Below are 14761 nucleotides of genomic sequence, written 5' to 3' on the forward strand. Positions count from 1 at the left end.
TTCCCACAAGATAGTACACCCCACCATAGTACTGGATGCCTTCTTGACAGCAATTTGCTTTTTTTAAAAAAACTTCTGCACCACAAGAAACTGGTGGGAGGAGGTATCCAACCTTGAGACCCACTGCTTTTCTCCGTGTTCTGCCATAATAATTTGAAAAGGCTAACAGGCTTTCTGAGAACAATAGTAACAATTTACTTTCTATCTTTGCAGTGACCCAAATTAATACAGTGGAAGCTCGGGTTGCGGACGTAATCCATGATGAAGGCACGTCCGCAACCTGCAGCATTCGTAACCTGCAGTGCCATGTCTGCGCACGTGCGTGACGCGATTTGGCACTTCTGCGCATAGTGCGATTTAGTGCTTCTGCGCATATGTGAGCGGCAAAACCCAGAAGTAACCCTTTCTGGTACTTCCAGGTTTCCCGTTGTCCGTAACCTGGAAACGCATAACCCGAAGCATCTGTAACCCGAGGTATCACTGTATTTTTCTGCTCATCTGCTTAACAAGCAGCTGAGGAAGGAAGCATTACTCAATCTCAGGGCTGGTCCCTATGGAGAGGCAAATTTATATAGCTCATTGCGGCTATTCCTGTTACCATAGCATGCATATGATGCTACACTTTATTTCTGAAAAAAATAATACAGTTGTTTGGACACACTCTGTCTCTCCCTATTTCCGGTCCACCTGTCTGACACACACAGAGACAATGCAGAAATGAATAATTTTTTCAAACATTATCTTTACTAAGTGTCTGGCAGTAATTTTGAATACCAAGACATAGTTGCATAACAGGTCTGCCACGGAACTTGTGTAGAGTAAAATCAGCTTCAATATGAAGCTGTTTGATATCATCCCCTCAGCTTTTTACATGCTAAATATCTTCAGCAAGTGTGCATTTAAAACATAGGCATGGATGCAATAAAAATCTGTAAGTAATGCTGCATGTGAAACATAATTAATTTTTTAAAAAATCCCATCGATTACAACTGTATTTCTCTATTGGTTAATTTAAAAATGGGACAAAATCATGCAGAACATTAATTCTAAATACCTTAATGACAACACAAATAATAATAATAAATGCAACAGTGTTTGCTGGGGGGGGGGGGAGAAATCAATTAACTCAATGCCACCTCAAATAATGTTAAGTACTCAGTATTCTTTTGATTCAACAGGGGTAAAATCCTCACTTTTGGGGCGTCAGCTATGCCACATTAGGCTGGAGTTAGGACCAGACTAGGTGGGACCAGACAAATCACATTTGTTGTTCACATGCCTGTTCATGCATAAAGAGGCAGGGAGAGGAGGGTAGGGTCTTTTTTAAACAGCAAAAGTTGGGGGTAGCCTCTCTTCCCACCCACCCCACCCTCCTGTGTCACCTCTCCAAGTTTTGTTGCTCTATGCACCGTTCCCCTGGCTCAGCTCCAATACCAGAAGTGAGCTAGACTAGGGGGGAACAACGAAGCAGAAATGAGAAGGCTGCCACATTTCAGCTCTCCTCAGTCACATGTGCTTTTTGTTATAAAAATTAGACACTCCACACCATTATACGTGAATGGGGTGGCCATGTAAATTAACAAAAGCGACTGTCCCCAATCGCATCTAGCTTTTCCATAACCAGTACAACTGCTCTTCTGCGGGTCCTATTTACTTTTCACAAGGAAAGGTCTTCTTGGTGGAATCTACCCCATATTCAGAAAGAAAAATGGCTACTTAAAGTACCCTTGGAAGCACAGCAACAGCATCAGCAAACACTGGTGCTGCTTGCAAGGATTCAAAATAAGCTGTCTGATCCAAGAGAACACAAACATCCAGGCCCCCCCACTTAAAAAAAAAGAGAGCAAAATTATGATACATACACACAAACTGACATTTGTACAGGTTACTGACACATTCCTGTTTCAAAAAATGGCAACAGTAGTAATGAAATGTCACAGGAGTTGCTATGCTGTGTTCATCTTTGATAATGAATTTTGCATATTTGTAAAAAAATATAATGAAAATTTAAATTTAACCACTCGTTCAAAAATAAAAACACCCAAATTCATTGTTTGCTTTATGGGAAGAGGTGCACAGGCAGGGTGTCCCGTCCATAAGGGCTGGCCCAGTCATTACAGTAAACGGCTGATCTACATGCACAGTTGTTTATGTGTGTGAATCGGGGCCTTCCATTAATTGCAGGGGGACCCATGGGTGCAGGGTGCACATACAAAGACCCTGGAATGGGCAAACCCTTTTCTTGTACCAACCCTATTTTGCACTGCTGTTACATCATTAAACCATGTGCAGGGCTTATTTTAAAACATTTAACGCCAGTCACCGGGGCCGAGGGGAGTGGGAAATACTACATATATTTAAGCATCAGGCAACAACAATGGCTATTTCCAGCCCAACTGCACTGGGCAAACTGAAAGTTTAGAATATTGTTAATACACAAGAGAACTCATGCAGTTTGGTAAAGTTTTGTCGTAATTTTCACAGTTGCAGTTCTCTCTAGTCTCATTGCACTTTTGATAAGAAGGTGTTGGGGGGAAGAGAGTCTTGACTGAAGTTATTCTGAGTAAGAGCTTGAGCTGGCTGTCTTCTTTTTTTTCTTTTTGCCATGTTTCTTGTGCTTCTTCCGTTTTTTTGTTTTATCCTTTAAGAAAATGTAAAATATCATGAATGCAGTCAATTCACTCAAATATAGGCCCCGACTAAGCATAATCTTTCAAAGGAAAGATTAACCAAAGCTATTCTGAAATTAAATTAAACCAAATAGAGAGTAACACCTACTAAGCAAAACCGTGTTTGAGGCCCTAGTGTCAAACCTGGGCATATCAAATAAGTTTGAGAAAAATCTAGCTAAAAATCCAGGCGATGTTGTTTGGAAACCTTTCGCCAAGCAAGCACAGTTGGCAGCACTGTCTTTAATGATCTGATTCAATGCAAATTCATTGTTTAGGTCCTTATTTCTGTGCCATATACAAAGTCAGGATAAGTAGGATATAAAGCAATGCAGCCAGTCAGGTGATTGCCACCCTCAGCGCATTTGGGAGAAAGGGGAGGGATGTAAATTTAATCAATCAATAAAATTCTGCTTTCATTTATGCCAGTCTGAAATTTAAAATCAGTTTTTGTTGGAAGTTATTTGACAAGCAGGAAAATTGCTTACATTTTTCTCTTTTTCTTCACTGGTTTTCTTCTTTTTTGCTGGTACCTACATGGAGAGGAGCAGAGTAATATTTTCAAATATGCTGAAATACACATACAACAGCAAAATACCCATATTGTCTAGTACTGCTGTGGAGAAATAACATTTCCTGTTCTCTCAAATATGCAGAAATCTTCATTTTTCCCAACTATAAAGTCTGCTATCCTGTACACAGCTTCACAATTCTTACTTTTTTTCAGGTATGGTGTGTGTGTGGCAATTAAAAAGCAACCACAGAGGCCCATACTAGGAACATCCAGATGGGAAGGATGTCCTGCTCATATGATTTATTCATTCACATTCACCTGGAATGGCACATATGGCAAAATGGCTCCCATATCTCTGAAGGGACAAGTTGAACAGGATGTTTATTTGTTGAATTCCTTTGTTTTTACATTAGCTTTTGGCTTTATAGGCATACCAACCTCCTCTGTGTGTTCTGAGTCTGATGAGGACTCTGTCGATAACATGCCATCCCCACGATCTGCTTTTTTTCTTTTCCTTTCAAGGCTTTTGGTATCCTATGAAAGATAAAAGCCACATTTTGTGTACTGAACAATCAGAGGAATATACAGTGGTACCTCGGGTTACAAACATTTTGGGTTACAGACTCCGCTAACCTGGAAGTAGTACCTTGGGTTAAGAACTTTACCTCAGGATGAGAACAGAAATCGCACGGTGGCAGCGGGAGGCCCCATTAGCTAAAGTGGTACCTCAGGTTAAGAACGGTTTCAGGTTAAGAACAGACCTCTGCAACGAATTAAGTTTGTAACCAGAGGTACCACTGTATTACGAACAACTGGCTTAAAATTTATGCACCAGTGTTTGCATTTGAACATTTATTCAAGGGCAACGAGACTTCAAGCTAAAAATTAAAAGTTAAAAACAGAGGACAAAATGCATTCATGTATTCATAGCAGTGACCAGAGGAGAAATGACTGCTAGGAGGAATGCAGAGAGAAGAAGCGCCATGGTACATCTGCAGCAGCACAACTGGACACCTTTGTCTGCCCCAGCTGCAACAAAACATGTCTCTTCCATATCGGTCTACAGCCCCAGGATGAGCTGCAACCTTCTAACAGCTTGGCTTCACCCCCAAAGGCGCATTTCTCTATTGTCTCTGAGACAGACAGATGCTAGGCAGTATAAGAAACCTGAAAGTTGCTTTATACAAATAAAGGTGCATACTAACTAGCCATTTTGATAAGTAATGGCAGAAATTCACTGACAAGAAGCGAGAATTGCACCACGATTTTCACAAACAGCCCAGCCCATTAGAACGCTCATTGACATTCATGGTTCAGAAATGTTTGCCCTGTTTGTCAAAGTCTTATTTCCAACAGTGAAAGAAGCACTTATGAAAATCTGGATAATCAAATTCCAGCTGACAAGTACTCTGAATAGAGACCCTGAGCTTCTACATGAATCCTAAGAGTTGAGGTAGTTGTTTTACAATTTATGAAAGTATTTTACCTTTTCTCTTTCATAGTCTTCCTTTGCCCTTTTATTTTTTAAGCTGTCCTAAATAAAGAGATGAAAAGTAGTTATGGTATAAAAGATAGTAGTTACGGTATAAAAGATAGCCCTTGTGCTGTCAGTGGTTATAAAATCAATGCTACCTGAAGTCTAAACATTTCCTTTGATAAGAAATATGCTTATTGCACAGTTAACAATTTATTGGTACTCTGGAAGATGGATGCTCATAACAAAGCTTCCAGTCATGCAGAAACAGCTGCTGTATTATTCTTACAATACAGGCTAAGGCTGTTCTTAGTTGGCCAGCAACTACATTTGCCAGTAGGTGAATCTAGACAAAAGGACAGAAGGGAACAGCGCACTCCCTGTGACATGCTATCACACACCCACGACGCGCCACCCACCCACTTCTAACTGATCTTGGAAATATCACTCTATGGAAAACAAAAACCAGGGATATTAAGATACTGCATCTGATGAAGCGGAATCAAGTCCACAAATATTACTATTTTTGCCATCATGAACTATTTGTCTTTAAGGTGCCATGAGATTCTATGAAGTTTTAAGGTATCTTCAGTAGCAATGTGTATGGCGGGGCAGTAGGATCTCCCACCAATCCGCTTCTCTCGCCAGTGCCACCACATGGCACCATCTTCACTGCTACTCCACCCCAGCACCGTCCAGGTTAACAGTAGCAATGCCACCAAGTGTTGGGTGGTGGGCTCTGTACCACTACTCACACCGCTGCTGGGTATCTTAGGAAAATGTCAAGGTGACTAATACAATAGGACACTTTACCTTGCCGTCCGAGTCAGAATCTGAACTAGAGTTTTCAGACGATTTCCGTGAGGAGCGGTGCTTCTTCTTTCTTCTCTTTTTCCCTTGTTTCTTATCCTAGCCACAAATATTTTAAGAAAACGGTTTGATTTTTGTTCATGGCAAATCGTTATCTAAGCATTGAGCTTGGATCATTTTGGCATCTACTGTACTGCTACACAAGGATGGCTGAAGCTTACACAGGCAACTTGATTTTTTAGTCATCAAGATTAAATCCAACGGCTTTCTTTGTCCAACCAAACACTACAGTTCTTGCTTTGTTGACTCAAGTTTAAACATCCAGAAGGTCATTAGTGTAATTTTTCAGTGAAAAATTAAAAGGGCAGATGCAGCCCATAAAAGTACACTGACAGCTGCATAAACACCTGTCTAAAGTCCCATTGAGTTGAATGGGGATTTGCTCCCAGATAAGTGGATATAATATTGTATCTATAGTATCAGTACAAAAAGATACATATTCAGCTCAGACTAACTTGAACTATTAATGTACTAATTATTGCAGCTCAGCTAGTTTGGATCCTGTTTTTCTTACTTTGCAAAACCTTGAAGGGTTCTGCTGGAACCCTTACCAGAGACTTTCCTCAGCACAGTGATTTGATGTTTTGTCTACTAATGCTAATCATTTTATTGTTGTTCTGATTGCTGTTTTTTTATATTTTGTTGGATCACTTGTCTCTGGAAACCATGGAGTGGATTGGTCTCAGTTTCCATTCAGAGTGCTTAAGCTTTTAAAACTCCCTTGATGCCTTTTTGCATTTCTCTTTGTTGAACAACAACACTGAACGCATTGTTTTGGCCAAGGGCTCGCTTTGTACATCACAATTCTACTCTGTGACAAGCCAAACTGAGGCCAGAATTACACTTTGCGTGGCCATCTTGTGTACTGAAGAGCTCAACAACCAGTTCTTTTCTGCCAGGGAGCACGAGGAGGAGGTGATCTGCAAAGAAGAAGCTGGAAGCAGAGGAGAGGGTGCCTACCCCTCAACATCTTTCCACTAAGATTCCTCCAACCTACTTTTCACACAGCTGGGTAGCGATACCCACATTTCTATCTTATACAGGACTGGAACCTAGGTTAGGGGGGAAAGCAGGTTGCAGGAGACAAACAGCAGGTGGAGAAAGGTAAACATCCACTCCAGTAAATTGCCTTCTCTTCTGCAAATTACTCCACCTGATGCCACTTTGCAGACAAGAAGCAGTCACTGGGGCTTTAATACATGAGATGGCTGCCTAATACACAGTTTTGGCCTGCACAGTGTTAATTAGGACACAGCCGTTTAAGCTTTTGCAGCACTCCATCTTGCCATCTTCAGAAGAACAATGCATGCTAAACATTTAATCCTGCAACAATGCTCAGAGCACATTACATTTAGGCACACCAATACTTTAAGGGCCCTCAACAACTTAATCAATGCACTGCCTCGAGGTAACATTTTCATCTCTTCCACACACAGAATGTTCATTTTTGCTGGCTGTTTATTTAACAGCCTGTTTCTGCTCTTCCATGTAAAAATAACATAAGTAGTTTTGAATTGGGGAAAAAAGCAAGAAGTCTCTTACTCCCACATGCTAAACGCAATAGTCATTCCCTTTGAAGGAGCACCACAGACATTTTACTGACTTTATCGAGCTGCAGCTCCCTCTCCTCACCTCTGATGGGCGAGTTTTCAAAGCCTCTACCATGTTATCTAGTTGAGATGAACTTGGAGAAGACTAAGGAAGGAAGGACTTGGGAGAGTCAATAGAAGACCCTCCCCAAAGATGAGAGCCTTTACATGGATGAAATAGATGAGATCTACTTCTGAATAATGGCTGGGAGCCCACAATCTATGCATGGCGACAACTGAGCTTCTTCCTCCTAACAGCAGCCTAACCCGAAATTCAGGAGCTTGTTAAGTATCCTGACACTCCTTTCCTATGGGTATGGTTATCTGTAGGTTTTCATTAACAGATTGGACTACCTTTTCCTTCCTCTGTTCAAATGTGCAAGAGCCTGCAATATAGCAGAGGCTTCCGTGTGAGGGAGGGGAAGGGAAAGAGGCAAAATTATTGATTTTCTGCTTTCCACTGCAGCCCCCACTCCCATTCCTTCAATGCAGTTCCAGATGGTCTGGAGCCGGTTTCCAGGGGGCTGCAGGAGACATGGTCAGAAATCCTTCCACCACCCAGCCACTTGTACCAGCAGGAGCATCCCATATGTAGTATCCCATGTACAAGAACTCAATCCAAGCCAATGTACTTAGGATGAGGGTGTAGAAGACTTGAAAAAAAACCTGTTCCTGACAAGGTTGCCTTCCTCCTGATCAAAATGACACACACTGGAGTTTTTATTTTCCCCTACATTCGAATGCAAACATATTAAAATAATTGAGATAAAAAGGGGGAACTGGCACAATTTCACAGAAAGGGACAGTTTCAGTTAACAGCATTCTTACCTCATCTTCAAAATCAGAAGAACTACTGGAAGAATCAGAGCTTGATGAGGAAGAGGAAGATGGAGACAACTTGACCAAAGACAACAAAACGTAAATTTGTGAGATGCAGAATTTGTTAGATAAATGCAAAAATGAACAGCCCAAGAAGATGGCCCCTACAATTACTCTCTTGACTGCCAAACACTGATATTAGGATACATTCTTTAAATAAAGATGCGTCATTTGGGTTTAAAGCCAAGATGAGGTATTAACAACACATAAAACAGCTTTCAAAAACATTTTTTCTCCTTAAACCAGCTTTCCTGTACACTGGAACTCCAGATACTGCTGGACAAATGCCCATAATCCCCAGCCAGCGAAGCTAATTGTCAGGGGTGATGAGATAGGTATATGATCTAAAAACACCTGGGGACCCAAGGTTGGAAAAGAATGCCTTGCACCTGTGTACTTAACTCCCTTAAGTTAAAATGTAGATCAACTTGTACATTGGGGAAAAACACCCTGAAATCTTTGCTCACCCTACTGGATTTCTTCTTCTCCTTTTTCTTCTTCTAAAAGGAAATAAATGAATCTAGAATTAGTATGTCCATGTGTGTGTGTCACTGATGAAGTTAAGGTTCTACATTCAGTGATGTGTTCTTTGGTAGGAGTTGCATTGCCGCACTGCCAAACAGCAAAGGCTATCCAGAGATCCAGACCCCATTGCCCTTGAATAAATATGCTAAAAAATGTTTTACCTCTTTCTTCCGTGAAGTGCTCTCACTTCCACTTAACAATTTCTCCCGGTGTTTTTCGAGTTCTTTTTTCCAGTTCTGAAAAAAAGCGTTGGATGTAATCAGTTGTAATTTCACGCAGAGCAGGCAGTCAGCTTCTCCCTTCAACAAATAAAACTCAAAGCCATGGATATGCAAAGGCTATTGATGGAGAATTTCCAGGGAAAGCTCTGTTAAGACTTGCTGGAAGAACTACACAGAATCCTCTGGGACATTTATTGTGGTTGAAGCTTCCATGGAGCAGGGTCTGCTAGATGAAGTGGTCTCGAGTCCATGAAAGCGTGGGCCACAATACATTTGTTAAGGTGCAATCCTAGACACATCTGTTCAGGAGTAAGTCTCATTTAGTTCACTGGGACTTACAGGTATAGGGTACCCACATGCCTGAGTGGAAGTCCTAATGAACTCAACAGGAGTTATGCCTGAGTAGATGTGCACAGAATTACACTCTTAGTCTTTGAGATGCCACAAGAGGCTTTGTCATTTAAAATGGTATGGTATGTCAGGCCTTGAATTTTTTTCCTAAAAAAACCACAAATATGATTAAAAAAAAGCATAACAAAATAGTAAGACCTTAAAAAAAACCCTAACTAACCATAAAGCAACAAAAATAACCAGCATTTTCTCCTAACAATATCAACAATACTAGCATTATATAAAGGGGTTGGGGCAGTCTGGAGAATATTCAGCCTTTCTCTCTCCTGAACATTTTTCTTAAAAAGTTGCTCTCACAAACTTTTAAAGCTATATTATTAAGAACTTGGAGAAAGTTACATAGCGTTCCACCCATCCTAAGAAATGCTGAACATCTAAATCCCTTGGTGTCACTAATAAGTCTTCATTCTCTAAAAGGTCATTATTCTAGTGTAAAAAACAAGGCTTTGTCCTCACATACTGGGCTACAGCGGCTGTTCCTACGAATGCGTACCTATAAGTGCTATGTCTCCCTTTGCTCTTCCCTTTCTCCTCAGTTTTTAAGGCTTCTGGCAAGAATTTTATGTTTGCTGGTAGTGATCGCTCCTTCGTGGGCACTATGTTCCCGTAGCACAATGGCTCCTAATAGCTTTGTCAGAGTTATCTGAATACATTTCAAAGGTATTTCAAGGTCTGACAGAGCTTTCCATTTTAGCTCTTGCTGAGCAGAACAATCTGCAGTTTTCACAGTGGAAGCTTGCAAAATGGAGGCCTTACAAATTAGATGTTATCATTTCCTGGGGAGGGGGAAACAGCATTTAGCAATAATATTGGATTGGCAAGGGATGAGATAAGCAACAGTTTCTATCACTCTGCTACAGTTTTAAAGTAATACAGTAAAAGGGCAGGCAGATGGCTGGGGTGGGATAACAAGACAATTTCATTATGCTTCTGAGAGTAGAGCAGGAGGGGGGGAAATCTAAGTAATCTATCTACATAAAGTTAAACCAATAACAAACCTCATTCATCCTTTCTTCAAATTCTGCTAAGGCTTTGGAACCCTTCTTCTTCTTTTCTAGTTGTTCTTTTACTTCTTCCCTTTAACGCAAACAAAACAATATAAAGCCCTGATTTATGAAAATCTTCAAGGCAGCCAGTTGTTAATTCACCATATCTGATACAACAGGATTGGACCCTAGTTAAGTTAACTTAAGGAAGTTGATGACCCCTGAAAATCTTCTCCAGAAGGTAGTGTTGGTGGGGAGGAAATCCTGAAAAAATATGGGATGGGGCACTGTGAATGACAGGAGGGAGGTGGCCATGGGAAAGTTACCTTTCATGAATTTCCTTATGTTAACTTATGTTATGATCCAAGCTATCTATCTATCTATCTATCTATCTATCTAGTCTGGGCAACTGCCTTCAAGACAAAACCTACTGAGGCTACTTAGATCATACACCTCCAAACTCTGCCCTCTACATGTTTTTGGGACTACAATTCCCATCATCCCTGACCACTGGTTCTGTTAGCCAGGGATGATGGGAGTTGTAGTTCCAAGACATCTAGAGGGCAGAGTTTGGGGATGTATGACTTAGATGCAAGTAATTATTCCGCAGGATTCACTTGGCCTATTATTGGCTGCACTGGCATGTGATAATAAACTACACTTTGTCCCTGCTCCTCTTTTGGTACGACCACAATAAGGAGCTTGGGAGCATTTGCTTCTACCTTCAACTAACTGTAGTCTGTTGTTATGTCTGAACCAAAACAAACTGTGATTACTCTAAACTTTAGTCTGTCTGAAAAAGTTGTTTTCGTAGTTAACATACTTGAATTGTTTGGATAAACCATAGTTAAAACCAACATAACACTTGGCTAAGGTTAAGAGTTAAATGAAAACCAGGTGATAGCCTTCGGAACTGAAGTCCCATTCTCCTTCATAACACAAGGGCTCTGGAAAAGGAGGGAAGTCATAATGGCCATACATACCATGTTGGTCTTGGTCTGTTCAAATAGTCTTGTATGGTAGGTCCTGAAGATGGAGCAGGACCTCGTGATCTAGCCATTGCTATGGGATTCATATAAGCCTAAAAGATTACAAAGCGATAAATTCAAAGTCATTCCACTTTGCTGACATTAAAATAGCACGCCAAGCTCCTATTTATAGAGAGAAATGAAAGCATTTTTAAATTAAACAACAACAACAGTCTTCTTCAGGCACCTAGCAGATTCTTAGAAGACAAGTGCACAGTCTTCCTTATGGGTTGATTTTGCTGTTTTATCTTTTGTAAACCACATACAGAGTTGTTGTTGTTTTACAACCAAGCAGTGTTTAAGTTTTATGGAAATAAAATAAATAAATAAATATTTAAAGGTGACAACCACACCATACATTTGAAGCATATTTAAAGCACATGACTTCCCCCAAAGAATCCTGGGAACTTTAGTTTACCCTCACAGAGCTACAATTTCCTTAACAAACTACAGTGCCCAGGATTCTTGGGGGGGGGGGAGAGACACGTGCTTTAAGTTGACTTTAAATATATGCTGTGGCAGTGACAAAATTCTGAGGGGGGAACCAATGCTTTATTTTCCAAGTCCAGTTGCTCTCTGACTATCAAAGAGTGTTGATTTTTAAATGGAACACATAACAAGCACTAAATAGTCATTCATTTTGCCTTTTCTCTCTCTAGTCTCATTTTCTGGCAGAAGCTGTGTACACTCAGCCTCTGGAAATCATTCTGTTCAAGAAACACTGGCACACAATCAAGGCTGTAGAAATTAGTGATAATATTTATAGCCTGGGCAAATTTTGAGAGCACCATACAACTCAGTAGCACTGAACATTTGGCCCACAGAAGTCCCTTATTTATCCTCACAAGAAGCTGTAATATAGGTCTTTATTATTCTCATCATGGAAAGGTTCTAACTTGCTTTAGGCTACTGAAGGACAGACTGGCTTGGTTCAGACATAACCTAGTTTTATTCTCTGCCCCCTGCAATGCTCCATTCTCCTCTCCCCTTCCCTGCTCCTTTCACTCTTGCCCCGTAAGTCAATACTTGAAGGGTTTTTAAAACCACAATTTCACATTACATCCAAACTGTGGAAAACTGTGATTGAAGGAACCCTGTAAGTATTTAATTATGGTACAAAAGAGAAGGAGAAGGGATGAGGAAGTGTTCTGACACAAAGCTAATTCTGAGTTTGGTTTACTACAAGAATGGACAGGTTTCAAGCTTGCAGGATCTACTGGATCATGCCTCAACAACAGAACATCTGCTTTGCACGCAAAAGGTCCTAAGTTTAATCCCTGGCATCTCCAGGCCGGGCAGAGAGAGACTCCTGCCTGAAACCTGGAGAGTCACTGCCGATCAGTGTAGACAAAACTGAGCTACATGGACCAAAGGTCTGAATTGGAATAACACAGTTTCCTAGGATTTCTACTTCATTTTTTGCTAGTGCCACCAACTGGATCATGGTACAAAAGACCTTACACTAAGAATTAAAGAATTCTGAGCCAGCCCAAGAATTGATTTTGAGTACCAGAACAAAAATAACCCTGAAACTTTCTTTATTTCAGCAATATAATTTTGAGTTACCTCAGCAGCAGGTATTCTTCACCATTTTCTGGTTTAAGTTTTACAGCCCCAATGACAAGCCCTTCCAGTGGTTCTCAACCTGTGGGTCCCCAGATGTTGTTGAACTACAACTCCCATCATCCCTGAGCTCTGACTTTGCTAGCTAGGGGTGATGGGACTTGTAGTCCCAAAACATCTGGGGACCCACAGGTTGAGAAAGGCTGCCAGAGTTTTTGCATTTGGACAGTGCCTAACTTGTACAAAATGAGAAATCAATTGAGATTGCCATGTTCTTACTATGCCCCAAATCACATATATAGCTTTAACACAACCCCTTAAGGGATAATAAATAAATAAATAAATAAATAAATAAATAAATAAAATAATATCATGAGCACAAATAATAAAAAATGCACAGTAAGGAGGATGTCTGGAGGGGGCCTTAGTTACTTGCATCTAACAACTTCTAGAGGTCTGTACAAGTAAGGTCCCCTCCAGACATTCTCTTTACTGTGCATTTATTATTATTTGTGCTCATGATGATACCCTACTTTCAACATTCTTTGCATATGCAATAGCTTTGGGGTAGACATAATGCTTCATTTCCAAATAGCGCACCTCCCTTGCTTCCTTGTTGAAATCCTGTAATTTTTTTATACCACAAGTGTTCCAGTGTGTTTGTTGCCTGCTTTTGTTGCACTATAGTGCAAGAGTGCTTCTCCAGATGGTAATAAAGCAGTAACAGTGGGGAAGCATTTCCAAACAGCTAATGAAGTGGAATGATGTGCTGATGGCCTTGTATAAATCCCCCACAAATACACCTTATTGTGTCAATGACAGGTTTCAGAATACTGTACACCTGCCAACAAAAAAAACACCAAAAAAACAACAACCTGGAGGGGGCCTTTCAGCATCAAATCTCAGAAAGAAACCTTAGCTTGCTTACAGCTATCTGCCTTTACCCAACAAAGGAATTCTATTTAGCAGAGATCACTAAAACCTCCTTCCTCCCCAGGCACTTCAGAACATTTCTATGCTAATGCACAAAGTGCGACCGTTCACATTTCCAATCTGTGCTAATAGCAATGAATGGCCTTGGTACAACTTGAATACAATTATTATTTCTTTGCTTAGGACAGCTGCAGATATCATTTAGTCACTCCTGCTTTGCCTTTAGGTTTACTTGGCCAGCCTCAAAACATCAAAACCCTATACCCATATGGTGAAAAAGCACACCAAAGAAAGCACCGGAATTACGTATTCAAACAGGATCACAAAAGTGGAAGTGAAAAAAATCGGAGGGACTAAGAAAAAGGGTCGCAATCCTTAAAGCAAAGTCGCAAAATGCCCTGTACGGTTAAGTTCCTGCCACATTGCAATTAGATCTGCCCGCCCAACAGATCCCCTGGCTGCCACCTGCTACTTGCAGGAGGAAATCATGTTTTTTTAACCTACGTACTTCGGAGACACTCCAAGTCCAATGGGGCGCAGAAAGGTCCCACGATCCCCATTAGGGTATAAATATATAAATATATATATATTAATGACCGCCTCCCCATCCCGGGGGGTGGAGAAAGAAAGACCTGCCGTGTGCATGTCTGGCACAGTCCATCCCAACATCAGGTCCCCCCCCCCAAGAAACTTCTCAGGTGATCGCCAAACCATAACAACCTCCCTCCCCTCCGCCCTGCACCCCAAGTCTTTCACTCCCGGGTCCAGCATCTCCACCCAGCCCAGGAGGAGCCGCCGTGGGGCCTCCTTCCAAAGCCTCGCCGCCCCCAAGAGGCCTCCCCTCCAGCGCGGCGCGACTTACTCACCACCCGGTTATCCCTTTTGCCCATGGCGTGCAAAGAAACCTGCGGCGCCCGGCGCTCGGTCAGAACCGCACCGGCCTAGCTGAGCTCCCTTTCTCCGCTACCCGTCAAGTTGTTGGTTTTTTTTTCTTAACCATCGAAACGCTACCGAGCATGCTCAGTGGCATCCGAGCATGCTCAGTGGCAGACCTCGAAGCGCCCGTGCCCTTCCTTCCTTGCCCACACTCGGGAGTCGG

At 41.4% G+C, this 14761-nt stretch overlaps 1 protein-coding gene across 1 annotated transcript; it reads right to left on the reverse strand.

Annotated features, from left to right (window-relative positions):
- Positions 1-722: 722 nt before the first annotated feature.
- On the reverse strand, positions 723-14685 carry FAM133B (family with sequence similarity 133 member B). Its single transcript, XM_080975636.1, has 11 exons — positions 14529-14685; positions 11122-11219; positions 10151-10229; positions 8682-8756; positions 8463-8495; positions 7945-8013; positions 5471-5566; positions 4670-4717; positions 3622-3717; positions 3158-3202; positions 723-2641 (listed from the first exon to the last, which is right to left on the reverse strand). The coding sequence occupies exons 1-11, from the start codon at positions 14550-14552 to the stop codon at positions 2555-2557; spliced, it is 750 nt and encodes a 249-aa protein (XP_080831762.1). The 5' UTR covers positions 14553-14685; the 3' UTR covers positions 723-2554.
- Between the last annotated feature and the right edge of the window lie 76 nt (positions 14686-14761).

Source organism: Podarcis pityusensis (genome assembly GCF_964106645.2).
Source record: "Podarcis pityusensis genome assembly, chromosome: 12".
NCBI classification, from domain to species: Eukaryota; Metazoa; Chordata; class Lepidosauria; order Squamata; family Lacertidae; genus Podarcis; species Podarcis pityusensis.

Bases quoted from the DNA above. Each gene is read 5' to 3' on its own strand.
- FAM133B (XM_080975636.1), bottom strand. From the start codon at position 14,552: ATGGGCAAAAGGGATAACCGGGTG. The intron at 8,496-8,681 runs GTAAAACATTTT...ATTTCCTTTTAG, and splicing joins GCACTTCACGGAAGAAAGAG to AAGAAGAAAAAGGAGAAGAA. The intron at 4,718-5,470 runs GTAAAGTGTCCT...CTCTTTATTTAG, and splicing joins ATTCTGACTCGGACGGCAAG to GACAGCTTAAAAAATAAAAG.